Raw genomic sequence first — 14,960 nt, forward strand, 5'->3', positions numbered from 1 at the left:
TTAGCAATTTTCTAAGGCCCCTTTCACGACAATTTCGTATTTTGCCCACAAGAGAGTTCCATATTTTAACTCCAGTCTCCACCAACCTTGGCTTAGCATTCGTTTTCAGTAAATAACTAAGGGGCTCATAATCAAAACAACAAAACGTCTACAAAGTGGCCTAAATGGGTACTTGGACGATGAAAAAGCCTGATCGTCCAAGTACCCATAACCAAAGCTGTGGGCGGAGATTGAGGCGCCTGGACCAATCAGGCCCTAAGGCCCACCATTCTGTGGATGGCGGGCCTGCCGGACAGATGGGCTTGGGATCCGTCCTTCCCGTCAACTTTTTTAAGGTAAAAGGGGGGTGTCGCAGAGTCGGTGGGTGGTCTTGCTGGTTGGCGGGTGGGGGTGTTCAGGGGGCCGATCGAGTTTCAGGGGGGGTGGTCGTGGGGGGTGCTGCATCAGGGCAGGAGGGCCTGGGATCCCTCCTGCCCGTATCTTAGTGGGGGTGGGGGGTAGCCAGGGCATGAGGGGTTGGCCGCCCTCCTGCCCATGTCGAGTCGGGGGGGGGGGGGTTGCTGGGCAGGAGGGGTTGAGCTCCCTCCTGAGATGGATAACCTGGACATACTGGCCCTCACTTGTGTATACTGGACACTACAGACATTTTTAACATATATTTTTTCACAGCCTAAACCAGCTTTCTTTTACAAGCTAACCAGATGGCCCAGCCTGTACCTTGCTATCTGTGAACACATGTATCTTTTGAAATGCTAACTCAGCTGGCCTTTGCTGCAAAGTTCTTGTCTCCATTCCCTGCTGGGAGGATACTTCTCCAAGGTTCTGTGGCCATTGTTTATTTGTGCTGAGCCGTTATCACTGCTATATGACATATGCAAGGCACCCTGAAAAGCCGTAAAACATTTATAACAAGCAACAATCCCTGCAGGATGACGGGGGAGTAGAGATGAAGAAGCCTGGTACCAAGACAGAACTTTTAACTAGGTTGGACATTTGCGGCCTATCTCTGAAGCAAGTTATGGGAAACAGGCACAGCTGGGGTGCTGGAAGGTCACCCTTGCCATCTTTCTGCATAAGACTATCTACAAGGTCGCCATCCTGAAGATGTACAGCATTGTAAAACCACAAATCAGCATCTGCAAGGTGATAAGGATCTCAGAGCTGGAGGAAGAAAGTTCACAAAGAATTCTCTGTTTCTGCTTGGGCCCCTCTCCTGGGGGGGGGGGGGGAAGTGAGAGAGGCGTGGAGTTGGACTTGGAGGGGAATAGTTTGGTATACATTTTTGTACCAATAGGGAGGTACATGACCAGAGTTCAGGGATGTGCTTTTTGGAACAGAGAGAGAATTTCTCTATAAAACAATCCACGCATCACAGGTAAAACCAGAGAGATTCACTTGCTTATGTCAGCGGGTATGTGCTAGCCCCCTGCTAGGCATATCAGTGTAAGTTCTACTCTCCACTGTATATTCTGAACTGACAATATAATATTTCTTTCTGCTATGCCTTTGCTGCTGTAATTTTGTAAGTCTTTATACTAACAATAAAAAATATTGTCTGTTTTGGAAAATACAATGCCGTCTCGTAGTCATTCCAATGAGGTAAAATAAATGGCATTACTTCACTCCTGCCCCAGCCAATCACGGGGCTGCGTTGGGGCAGGAGGGGTTGAGCTCCCTCCTGCCCGATCTTGGGGGAGGGGGGTTGATCATGGCAGGAGAGATTGTCTATCTCTTCTGTTGCGATAGCGATTCCAAGTGCTGCTTTTGGCGGCACTTCATGGTATTGCTATTGTGGCAGGGGAAATTAGCCATCTCTCCTGCTGGGGGGGGGAGGTTTATGTGGATTCTGTAACTGGTGTTGTTTTTGACAGACACCAGTTACAGAATCCAGCTATTAGGCGGACTGGCTCCTCCTTTGCCTAAAAGGCTTGGCTTAGGCTTTTTTTGGTTTATTATATGTTGTAAGTGTAGACGTAGTGGTGGTCTGGCCATTTAAACAGCTGAACATAGAGGCAGGCCATTATTAAAAAAAACCTCCTTTTGGACATGTTTTTTAAGAATGGACATTTTCCCTGCTTCTACTTTCAGCGTTTAGGGCCTAGACCAAAAGGGGACTTAGACGTTTTTTGTTTTGTTTTTTATTATCCCCCTCCACTCATATTCTTTTTAAACAATTCTGCTATGATTCCATATAAGAATTGGTTATAGCGGAAAAAGGGGGTTATCCAGATGATCAAAAATGAACAATTTTGGTGATAAATTTATCAAACAGATTTTAAACGTTATGATAACAAATAAACTACTGTCATCAGTTCCTAACTCACTTTTTTATATGCTTTATATTGTATTCTGCAAACAACTGGTAACCAGTGCAGTTGGAGACAGGGCGAAATATGGTCCTGTTTCAACAATCCAAATATCAATCTTGCTGCTGCATTTTGCGCTACCTGCAGTGCCCTAAACCTTGCTTTTGTTATTCCAAGGTACAGGCATTGCAGTAATCAAGTCTCGATAAAACCATAGCCTGAACTACTGTACGAAAATCATAAGGCGATAGCATGGGTTTTAATCGATGTAACAAATGCATTTGTGCAAAACATGCTTGTACTCTCTTAGTTACTCATTGTAAGACCAGAATCAAGCTTTACACCTAGAATGGTCATAGACTCATTTACAGGAAGAACATCATCAATAACTTTCACTTCTTCAGGCCACTGATCATTGGGCTTTCCTACAAACATTATTTCAGTTTTGTCCACACTTAAGTTTCAGACTTTGTTCTCCCATCCACTTCTCAATTTTACACATGTAATTGCTCAATAAATTTTCCAAATTTGTATCCCATCCACCTACCGGAAAAAAGAAAATGATATTGTCTGCGTATATTCGATATTCGACTCCTAAAGATACAAATAATTGGCCTATATCGGCCATGTAGATATTAAATAGTAACACCGAAAGCACTGAACTCTGGGGCACTCCGGTCCTAGCCGAATATTCTCCTGAGTTCTTACAACCATTTCTTACTTTGAAAGAGTGACCAATTAATAATAGCAGCGTTCATTCCAAGATTAGACAGTCTCAGCAGCGATTTATGAAGATCAACTGAATTGAATGCTCCAGATACGTCCAATGACACAAGACAAAATGTCATATGTTGATCCATCCCTAATCGCAGAGTATCAAAGAAATCAGTAATAATTCTAAGCTATGAGCTTTCCAGAAACCAAATTGATTACAATCCAAACAATCAGTCTTTACAAAATTATCTAACTGTGCTTGAACTATTTTTTCTAAAACCTTCCCAATAAACGGTACAACAGAAATTGGTCAAAAATTTTTTATAACACTCATTTCCAGGAATTTTCTCTTCAAAACTGGTCTAACAGTGGATTGTTTACAATTTTAGTAATAACTGAGGTCACCTTATTAACCATTTGTCTAATAACTGTTGAAGAACAAGGGTCTTGTATTGCACGGGTTGGTGTACAGCCACAAATAACTTTATGAACCTCAGTTTCATCCACTCTATCAAACTATCACAATTCCTCCACTCTTAAATCCAATTCAACAGAAGACTCCTGGTCTCCTCCCATTCTCTCCACTAGAAACTGCGCCTACTTTTCAACATCCAGGTCATAACATTCAACTACACCATCGAATCCATTAATCAAATAAACAGTTCTTTTGGTCTATTCAAAGCCTGGGTAACCCGTTCATTCTCACACAAACTAAGATATTCCATAAAGCGTAGTTTAATCTTCAGCATCTTTCGTCCTACGCCATAGACGCTCTGCCTTTCTAACTTCACTTCTAACCTTAACTATCACCTCAGATCTCCATGGGCAAGATTTATAGTGTCCCTTCATCACAACTGTTTTCTCAGGCGCAACAACATTCAGCGCATTTAGATACCGTCACATCTACTGAATCATTCTCATCAATCTTTACACAAGACAATTCCTTTTCTAAATCTTTTATATCAAAATAGGGTCTTATCCGACGCACATCTTCTTCTCCTGACTCTTATATTTTGGCCCAAACACAAAAGGTAACACCAATCAACCTGTTCAATCTGCAAAGACGTTTTATTGTACAATGCTGTGTATATCTACCAAAGAAACAATAAACCCCAATGGTTCACTGAGGAGATCTCGCTCCTCATAAAGGAGAAGAAAAAAGCATTTCTTTCCTACAAGCGTACGCAGAAAAGAGAAGCTAAAGTAGAATATAGGACCAGGTCTGCAGCGGTCAAAACGACAGTTAGGGAGGCCAAACTTCGAGTGGAAGAAACTCTAGCAAAAAACATTAAGAAAGGGGACAAATCCTTCTTCAGGTATATTAGTGATAGGAAAAGGAACATGGACGGGATAGTACGCCTTAGGAAACCGGACGGAAACTACGCGGTAGTGAATTCTGATAAAGCCGAACTACTGAATGAATACTTCTGCTCAGTCTTCACCTGCGAGGCACCGGGACACGGACCACAGTTGGAGGCAAGGCAAAGCGCGGAAGACCCATTTCAGAATTTTGAGTTCACACCAGGAGACGTCTACAACGAACTAAAAAAGCTCAAGGTGAACAAAAGCCATGGGACCGGACAATTTACACCCAAGAGTGCTCAGAGAATTGAGGGATGTTCTGGCGGAACCGTTGGCCGTGCTCTTCAATCTCTCACTAAGTACGGGGAAAGTTCCATTGGACTGGAAAACAGCTAACGTCGTTCCTCTGCATAAAAAATGTTGCAAGGCAGAGGCTGCGAACTATAGACCGATGAGTCTCACCTCAATCGTGTGTAAACTCATGGAAACACTACTTAAGCATAAATTAGATTGGATCTTGAATGAGGGGAGTCTCCAGGATCCCAGTCAACATGGATTCACCAAGGGTAGGTCCTGCCAATCCAATATCATCAGCTTCTTTAACTGGGTTACAAGAAGGCTGGACTTGGGAGAGTCCTTGGATGTCGTGTACCTGGACTTCAGCAAGGCCTTTGACAGCGTCCCATACCGCAGGCTGCTGAGTAAGATGGAATCAATGGGGTTAGGAAAGACACTAACTGGTTAATGATTGGCTAAGTGGCAGACTTCAGAGGGTGGTGGTTAATGGTACCCTCTCTAAAACATCGGAGGTGACCAGTGGAGTGCCGCAGGGCTCAGTCCTGGGCTCACTCCTCTTCAATATATTCATTGGGGATTTGACTCAAGGGCTTCAAGGTAAGGTAACCTTATTCGCAGATGACGCCAAAATATGTAATATAGTAAGTGATTGCAATACACAGGATGCTATGGCGCTGGATACCATGGCACAGGACCTGCGTACATTGGAAAGTTGGTCCTCGACCTGGCAGCTGGGCTTCAACACCAAGAAATGTAAGGTCATGCACCTCGGAAACGGAAACCCATGCAAAGCTTACACCTTGAATGGAGAAACTTTAACCAGGACTACAGCAGAACGAGATTTAGGGGTGATCATCAGTGCAGACATGAAAACTGCCACTCAAGTGGAGAAGGCTTCATCTAAGGCACGGCAGATGATAGGTTGTATCAAGAGAAGTTTCGTCAGCCGGAAGCCGGAAGTCATAATGCCATTGTACAGAGCCATGGTGAGACCTCATCTGGAATACTGTGTGCAAATCTGGAGGCCACATTACCGCAAAGATGTGCTTAGAATTGAATCGGTTCAGCAGATGGCCACCAGGATGGTCTCGGGGCTTAAGGGTCTCTTGTACGAAGAAAGACTGAACAAATTGCAGCTCTACACTCTCGAGGAACGTAGGGAAAGGGGAGACATGATTGAGACATTTAAGTACATCACGGGACGTGATGTACTTAAATGGACCCTCGGCCACAAGAGGGCATCCACTCAAACTCAGGGGAGGGAAGTTTCGTGGAGACGCCAGGAAGTACTTCTTCACGGAAAGTGATTGATCATTGGAACAAGCTTCCAGTGCAGGTGATCGAGGCCAGCAGCATCCCAGACTTTAAGAATAAATGGGATACCTATGTGGGATCTCTATGAGGGTCAAGTCAAGGAATAGGGTCACTAGGGTACAGACTTGAAGGGGCGAGTCAATAGAGTAGCGGTATACTCAAGGGGGTTTAGTAGAATTAAAGGGGTGGGTTAATAGAGTGGGCAGACTTGATGGGCTATAGCCCTTTTCTGCCGTCATCTTTCTATGTTTCACTATAGAAACGATTAGTAGTAGTTGGGCTTAATTCCCAATATATTTGAAGCACATTCTACTCCTGTGCCTTCAGTGTGGCGTACAGAGTATGCTTTGGCAGTGGAGTAGCAAGGGCAGGGGGGTGCCTAAGGGGATGCTTGAGCTCTCCTACAGATGTGTGTGTATTTTGCTTCCCCTCCTCTCAAATGAGTTGCCTGTCTGACATCCACCTCCTTTTCTCCACTTCCGGGAGGAAGTGACATCAGAGAGAGCTCCGAAGCCGACACGAGCAGCATGTTCATCACTGTTTGCGCTGAAATTAAAAAGGTGCGGGGAAGAGGGGTGGAGAGGGGCACAACCACCCCGGACACCGGTCACCCTCGCTACACCACCAACTTCATTGTTTGTGAACTTTGAAGAGGTATTGGCGTTATACAAATAAAAATTATATGTTTAGCTGACGGACACTGCAAGCTGCTGCCCGCAGGGAGGGGAAGAGAGAATGACACGGAGACGGGTACCTTCAGGGTGAGGATGGGGACTTTGATTGTTGCTGTTTTCCGGGTCTCGAAATGTCTGAGTAGGTAGAACTGACGTTTCAGCCATCATGATGTAGCTTTCTTCAGGGCTGCAGTTGGTCTTTATATAGAGTAGGTTGACGGACCTGATTGAGCACAGGGAGGTCTGGTGGACATGAATTTGAATTTTGGCGGGAACATCCATTGGACCCAATTTTAAATTTTGACTGGAAGGCTGTGATCACATTTTTTGAGTTCTGACAGAAAAGGGGGGGGGGGGACTTTTAGATGGAGGGAGAAGGCGTTTGTCCTCAGCCCCCGTCCTTTTTGCGCTGAATTTAAGATGAGATGATCCACTGTTTGCGTGATGTTTCCAGTAGTGTCTCGACTCCAAATAAGCATATTGATGACTCTGAGGAAGAGCAAAACCTCTAACCAAGTCCCCCAAAGACAACTTAGTATCTTCATTACAAAGCTGATCCCAACGAGCTAAACCCAGGGCCTCCTAATTTCTATACAGAGATAATGACAACCCTGGAAGAAACAAGGAGAGTTGAAAATCACGTGCGGTCCTCATAGAATCCCAGATTTTGAACTGTTGGGGAAACTTTATGATGTCTCTTTCGATATGGTTTAGGTAGCCATAACAAATAATTCAAAGGAACTTGTCCCACTTGATGTTCTTTGGTGTGTACCCATCTCTAAAATAACTTTGTGCTCTTTCTTCCGATGCAGGTGGCCTCTAATCATTGATCCATCCGGACAGGCTGCAACATTCCTGCGCTACCGGGACACCAATTACCTGAATACGCTGAACCCGGCTGACATGCAGGCTGAGACTGTGCGCAAGGCACTGCTGGGAGCTCTCAGGTAACAAACGGGGAAAGATAATTTAAGAACATTCCTCTTATAATACCACAACCCCCTGGGAAAAGCACAGAGAATCCTTAGCTGTGGGGGAAGGGACAGGCAGGGGTTGCCAGAACTAGGCTCCGTTGATTAGCCTTTACTGCTTGTCCAGTCTTTTCATTTCCTCTCCCTACGCCCCATCCCCTTTCCAAAAGCTCTGCCGCAGAAGTTCCCCTCCTCTCCCTGGTGGTCTAAGATTAGGGCAGGAAGCAGCAGTGCCCTGGTGCTACTGCTGTATAGAGTCTGGGGTCAATATGGCAACTGTAAACTCTTCAGGAGGTGGAGGGCTTTCAGGAAGAGGAAGAAAGTGCATTGGAAGCTTTTTAAGAGGGTTGTTGGGATGCTCTGGGAGGGGAAGGGTGAGTTACACAGGGTGAAAGTATAGCTTGCTACAGTCTGGGATAAGCACAGAGGATCTTTAGCTGTGAGGGTGTCTCCCATGAGTACAGGAAGGAGGAAAAGTGGGCAAAGAGATGGACCTGTTTCTCCAGTGAGTGCAGGATGAAGGGAGTGAGGGCTCAGAGATTGTTGTTGCTGAATGAGGGTAGGGGATTTGGATTCTAATTCTTCAGGTATATATGGCACTGCCCTGCCTCCAGTGGACTTACACCGAGGTAACGAAGGGCTAAGTGACTTGCTCAAACTCACAAGCAGCACCAGCGAGACTTGAACACTGACTTCCTTGGTACTCAGCTCCCTGCTTTAACAATTAAATAAGTGCTTCTCAACACAGTTCTCAGGGCACACTCAGCTAAGTCAGGTTTTCAAGGTACAAGAGCTTCTGCTGCCACTGGGGCTTGCGTGCATCTGGGAAGCAGGGTCTCCCAAGGCGGACAGGTTTCAGCGGAGATGTCAGACTAATGATGTCCCACCCATCTGGGCAGCAGCAGAGGATCGTGCGCAGAAGAAAGGCCCAGCAATCTGCTTCTGTATTCTGCCATGAAAAGATGATGTTCGTCAAGTCACCAGGATTCAAACACAAATCGATGGCACCTATAGGACAGAGAATATGCATGAAATAGACGTACATAAGTAGTACAAGTTCACCGATTCTCAAACCTAATTTGTATCTTTTTGACAGGTGATCATACCCATTTTCAGTTGCATTTAATCAGAATCAATGATGCTCCCAAGTCATAGGTGGTCTGTGACTCAGATATTTGGCATGTATAATGTGGGGTGCAGCGGTGTGAGGTATGGTGATCCAAGTTAAATCCTAGGGGTGTGAGTCCCTCTCTCTCCCCCATAGGGACTATACGTCTTTTAAATAAATAGATAGAATCATAAACAAATGAAGGTAGATAAAGACCATATGGCATAACCATGGCTTTTACTATCCCCTTGTCTTGCTAAGAGATCCAGCGTACTTATCCCAAGCTGTCTTGAATTCAGATACACTCTGTCTCCACCATCTCGCCATTCCACATTCACCACCCTTTCTGTAAAAAAGTGTTTTCTGAATCTATCCTCTTTCGCTCTCATTCCAGAACTTTCTCTCATTTGAAAGAGACTTATGCCTTCTGGTGCAAACCCCACACCATTTTTTGTCGCTAGTCTCTGAACCGCTTCACGTCTTTACGGCCTTAGCAAGATGCATTATTGTGTTCAGTTTTGGAGACTGTAAGTGTGACCTTACCAGTTGGATGTACAGGGGCATCAACACCTCCTTTCTTCTGCTGGTTATACCCCTCTCTATATAGCTTAGTATCTTTCTGGCTGTGTCCACTTACTTCTCACATGGTATCTGAGGATATCAAGGTGATGAAACAATCGTTCCAAGGTCTTTCCCCCTATTTGGTTTGGGCAGATCCTGAGTTGTGAATGGCTAATGCAACTGGGCATGGCCACCTGTCAAAAAATATGCTAGTCAGACTTACTATTTAGATGCACTACCTTCGTGCTTTGCAAATCAATCATTGCGACTATCCTGAAAACCTGACTGGCTGGATGTACCCTAAGGACTGTGTCGAGAACCCCTACTTTTGGTTACTTTTCTACATGGTCACATGTTTCCTCTAGATACGGGAAACCGTTGGTCTTTGATATGATGGAAGTGAACATGTTTGAAACAGTGAAGAGTCAACTGGAGCAAATCAAGGCAGGACTGATGGATGAACTCCTGAATAAAAGCATACTGCAAAATGACAGGTAATTATTATTCATGTACCTCCCACCCAAGAAGTGAATAGGGAAACCCACCTGCATTGGAGCCTGAGCTGCCCCTGCTTCCTGGAAAACAAAGACGCAGAGAGAGCGAATGTTGGAGAAATTGCTAGCAGAGCCATATGGATTGTTGAAAACCTTTATTAAATAGACCTGACATGACCTTGTTTCGGCTGTATGCCTGCATCAGGGCTTCTGTTAAAACAAACAAAAATAATAATACTCAAAACTCATTAAAAAAACCCGAATATCACTTGGGGACTTGAGATTTCTTTCGCTATTGCCAAGCTTGTGATTTTCTCCAGCGTAGGGCTCTGGGTGAATTGTTTTTACCGGAAACATTGTAGCAATGGGCTATGAGTGGGAGTTGTAGCCGAGGCTGTATTACTTGATTTTATAAGGCGAAGCTGGTTTTAAGAAAGGTTTGAACAATTTCCTGGAGGAAAAGTCCTTAGTCTGTTATTGAGAAAGACACGGGGAAAGCCACTGCTTGCCCTAGATCGGTAGCATGGAATGTTGCTACACCTTGGGTTTTGGCCAGGTATTAGTGACCTGGATTGGCCACCATGAGAATGGGCTACTGGGCTTGAAGGACCATTAGTCTGACCCAGTACGGCTATTCTTATGTTCTTATGTGAGCCAAGTATAGGACAATGAAGCCATTGTAACATCACTGATGAGGTTGGCTCTTAGGTATTGATGGAATGAGGCATTATGACATCACAGTCTCAGCTCTGGAAAGTTGCTCTCATTGGGGTTCCGGAATCTTGCTGTTCTTTGAGATGCTGGAATGTTGTTACTCTTTGGGTTTTGGCCAGGTACTAGTGACCTGGATTGGCCACCATGAGAATGGGCTACTGGGCTTGAAGGACCATTAGTCTGACCCAGTACGGCTATTCTTATGTTCTTATGTGAGCCAAGTATAGGACAATGAAGCCATTGTAACATCACTGATGAGGTTGGCTCTTAGGTATTGATGGAATGAGGCATTATGACATCACAGTCTCAGCTCTGGAAAGTTGCTCTCATTGGGGTTCCGGAATCTTGCTGTTCTTTGAGATGCTGGAATGTTGTTACTCTTTGGGTTTTGGCCAGGTACTAGTGACCTGGATTGGCCACCATGAGAATGGGCTACTGGGCTTGAAGGACCATTAGTCTGACCCAGTACGGCTATTCTTATGTTCTTATGTGAGCCAAGTATAGGACAATGAAGCCATTGTAACATCACTGATGAGGTTGGCTCTTAGGCATTGATGGAATGAGGCATTATGACATCACAGTCTCAGCTCTGGAAAGTTGCTCTCATTGGGGTTTCGGAATCTTGCTATTCTTTGAGATGCTGGAATGTTGCTACTCTTTGGGCTTTGTAACAGGATAGAGACTGACTCGCTCAATAAAGCCAACTCTTTGGGCTTTGGCCAGGTACTAGTGACCTGGATTGGCCACCGTGAGAACGGGCTACTGGGCTTGATGGACCATTGGTCTGACCCAGTAAGGCTTGCACCGAATATACTCACAGACTTTTGACTTGTGTTGGAAGCAATGTGGGTTTTTGCATAGCTGGTGGGATTGTCCCAAAGTGGTCCCCTACTGGTCTATGGTGTTCGATATCCTCTCAGAGATTTTTCATCAGCCCATTCATAATTCAATGGCCAGTGCTTTATTACAAATGCCCCATGGGGCGTTCCTGTCAGACCCTGGCTTTTCATGTGTTTACAGCGAGCAGATTATGGCACTTTTGGGGGAAATTAGCTTTTCTTTTTCGTATGTCCCTCTCTCCCTTCCTTAAGGTTTGGGAGCCATCCACTAAGTGGTCATCAACGCCCTCGTGGTCTCACCCTGCTGTTTCCTAGTTTACGACTTTGTTCTTCGCACACACCTGGTTTTTCTTCTTGTGACTGTGATTGGTATGGAGAGGGGGATGGGGTGGTTCTGTTTTGGGGTTGGACTGTTAGCTTTGTGGGGGTTGGGGGATATGATTGTTTGGGATATTGGTTGCATATGTTTTTGCATTTCTTCAATAAAAAAAAATTTACAAAAAACTAAAACCAAATATCCATCCAATAACCAATATAATGGCAGAACACAAGAGAACATGCGTGTAAAAATCTCAAATATGTACATATAGAAGCAGACCATCCCTCAGTGTATATATAACCCCCCCCCACACACACACATAGACCTTATTACGACAGGCTATGGAAAGTTGCTATTTGGGTTTTTGCCAGGATTGGCCACTGTGGAAACAAGATAAGAGCCATACTGGGTCAGACCAATGATCCATCTAGCCCAGTATCCTGTCTTAGAGAACATGAAGGTTCCTGGCACCTATTGTAATTGTTAATTTTGAAAATTTTAGTACTCATCTACCATTTGTGTGACCCCTGACGCAGGCATGCAGTCTATTTAATAAAGGTTTTCAACAATACATGGCTCCAGTGGCCATTTCTTCACCACTGGCCGTCTCCGCTCTTTGGTTCCCTTAAGTGAGCTCTGCAGCATTTTGGCTCTTCTGGTTTGCGCATCTTGTAATAACGTGGCTCTCATGCCACTTTCTGTGTATTCCTCTTCCAGGTTCCTAACGTTGCTCCGGTCCACAGATGGCCCTGAATATTCCCACACTCAGTTCCAAACAGGCCGTATGGAGAATTTCAAGATGTTCTTCGTTACAAAGCAGTATCCTCCTCCGGAGTTGCTCCTCAGTCTCTTGTGCCCAATCGAGGTGCTTCTGTCTAGACTTGGAATCTAGGCAGTGAGAGGTACCTACAGGTATCCGAGAACCACTTTAATCCGAGCAGGTCAGCACTCCAGCGGTTCTCAGTGAGAAAAGGCGAGATTCAGGAACTAACTGGGTATTACATCAGGACTGAAAAAGCAAATATGTAAATTTGAACGAGCTGTGCTGGTCTTTTCTAGCACTCATGCCACTGAAGCTGGAGCCGGCTCTACCCACCATGACTTCATGATATCAGATATGTGGGATGCAACTAATAAAGAACCACTCCTGAGCTGATTTTTGACACGGTCAGAAATCTGTTAAAGTACAATGTAAAATCTATAAAATCCCAAAGTGGAAGAACCCCCCCCCACCACCACCACCACACACACACTTCACTTCTGTTTGTGAAATGCTTCTCTTCAGTGAGATGTTTAAAAAATTTTAACTAATAACCCTATTTAACATTTCTGCAAAGAGACCAAAAACAGTCACCTATGAGGAAAGATTCTGCTGACTCCTAGGTCGCCGCCTAGCATCAAGGAGCGTGCTATGAAGCATAGGCTCAGAGGAATAAACCTCCCTCCTAATCAATTGGGTTGTTCCAAAAAACCTAAAGTTGGAAAAACTGTGTGAATTGAAGTTTTGCCTATGAACTGGATTGTGCTTGATCAGAAAATTTTTTTAAATTTTTTTTTAAGCCCATCCTGGACTCACTCAAAGACACAGATTTACATAACCCTCTACTTTTCTTACAATTTGCTATTATTGTTCCTTAATGAAGCAAATTTCTTGGTATTATAGTTACAGCTTTGATGTTTTCACATTCAGCAATGATACACATAAATCTAGCAGTATTTTAGTAACATTCCACATCTGCACTTTATTGTGGAAAAGAACAGAAATTTGCTAATAGCTAAACACGTACACTTTGATGTAGTCATCTACCAAAGTCAGGCTAAAGCCTACTGTTCAACTCCTTGCAACAAGGCCTCACACCGGCACTGGGTCTGTGGTAAACTTAGTTATCAGTTGTACACCTGGCTGGGTTGTGTCTTTAATCGCCTTCAAGGTGGTTACAACACAGCCGCGCGATGTGTTCAACTGATAACCGACTTTGCCAGTGCAGCGTGAGGCCTTGTTGCAAAGAGTTGAACAGCATCGCAGGCTTCATCCTATCTCAAATGCAAATTCATGGGAAAAACTTTAGGTTTTTCTGGACAACCCTGCTAATCAAGTTTTAATATTGCAAATCTCATTGCAAGAGCTTTCCTTTGAACATTAGCACTTCTGGGTCTGTGTTACTCAGCCCTGGTGACATTCCCAGTTACTATTCCCTTTGACATGGACTTCACTTTAATTCTGGATGGTTTTTGTTTGTTGGCTTTCGTTGGTTGATTCACTGAGGTTAGGCTGTGCTGGAGTTCTGTTTATGAAATAAATGCGGTGGAGTGTGCTTCTACTTCCACAGTTGCTTTCTTGCCCAGCGGAGTGATGGAGATTTTTTGACTTATCCCTGTATTAATCATAGAAGTGCATCATTTAGATCTTTCTGCAAGAGGATTTCTGACTCATAAGGTACCACATTGCCAGTACATATTCCAGTGTAAGTTTTTTTCTGCTTCACTAAGGTCTCCTAAGATTGTTAGTTATATGTCAGGCTATGGTAATGTTGTAATTGGTAGGTTGCTCTCCAAGGATTTCTTAACAGCTAATTACTAGCTACATGGGGGTGCTGAAAAGTTCTCAGACCAACCAAGAGAATGACATGGACTTGGTTCAATGAAAGATCAAAACCAATGTCAAAACATAGAATTTCATTTCTGCAAATTGGCACTTAACGAAATAAGATAACACACTTTTCAGCTATGGTGGCAAAATAAGACTCGGAATTTAGGAAGTTGGTGGGGCTGAGAACCGTTCAGCACCCCCTAGTAACAAAGATTAGCTAATTACTTTTTGAGCCTTCTAATTGGTTCAAGGGCCTATAAATCAAAGCTCTGGCCTGGGGTGGGAGGGACGGAATTAAAGTCTGTGCTTTATTCTGATACTCTAGCAATTTTCAGATAGCCCCTTGAACTGCTAGCCTATGTCCACCAAGAGAAACTTAACTCCCTTGAAATGAGCAAAGTACTTTAAATAAAATAAGTCCCTTTTCCCAAGTTTATAAGCAATTGCCCAGCAAAGTCTTACCAGTCAAGATCCCTCTTCTTTTCAGAAGACCTCTCAGAGCATCTCTTCTGGACTGTAATGTGTGGAAATTTCTCGGCCAAATACTTCTGTCTAGAGATTCACAGGAAGGAGGATTTGAGAGCGTAGGGAGGAAAAATTGGCTCTTGTTACTCTGTAGGAGGGGTGTAGAGACAGCCGCTGATGAGTTTTGCCCAGCCCCCATTGGCCTTGCTCCTGATCAGCAAAGCCACTGCTCTCCCTGCGATCTAGCTTCCAATACTCCCTAGGCAACCTCCGTCCTTTCTATATTGCTGCC

At 44.3% G+C, this 14,960-nt stretch overlaps 1 protein-coding gene across 1 annotated transcript in view; it reads left to right on the plus strand.

Moving 5' to 3' along the window:
• Positions 1 to 13,340, plus strand: part of IQANK1 (IQ motif and ankyrin repeat containing 1) — a 105,200-nt gene extending 91,860 nt beyond the window's left edge. The window contains exons 12-14 of the mRNA XM_033933108.1: positions 7,420 to 7,554; positions 9,613 to 9,741; positions 12,331 to 13,340. Coding sequence (XP_033788999.1) covers positions 7,420 to 7,554; positions 9,613 to 9,741; positions 12,331 to 12,505 — 439 coding nt within the window. The 3' untranslated portion in view covers positions 12,506 to 13,340. The remainder of the gene's footprint in view (positions 1 to 7,419; positions 7,555 to 9,612; positions 9,742 to 12,330) is intronic.
• The last annotated feature ends 1,620 nt before the right edge of the window (positions 13,341 to 14,960 follow it).

The sequence above is a fragment of the Geotrypetes seraphini genome, chromosome 2 (assembly GCF_902459505.1).
Source record: "Geotrypetes seraphini chromosome 2, aGeoSer1.1, whole genome shotgun sequence".
NCBI classification, from domain to species: Eukaryota; Metazoa; Chordata; class Amphibia; order Gymnophiona; family Dermophiidae; genus Geotrypetes; species Geotrypetes seraphini.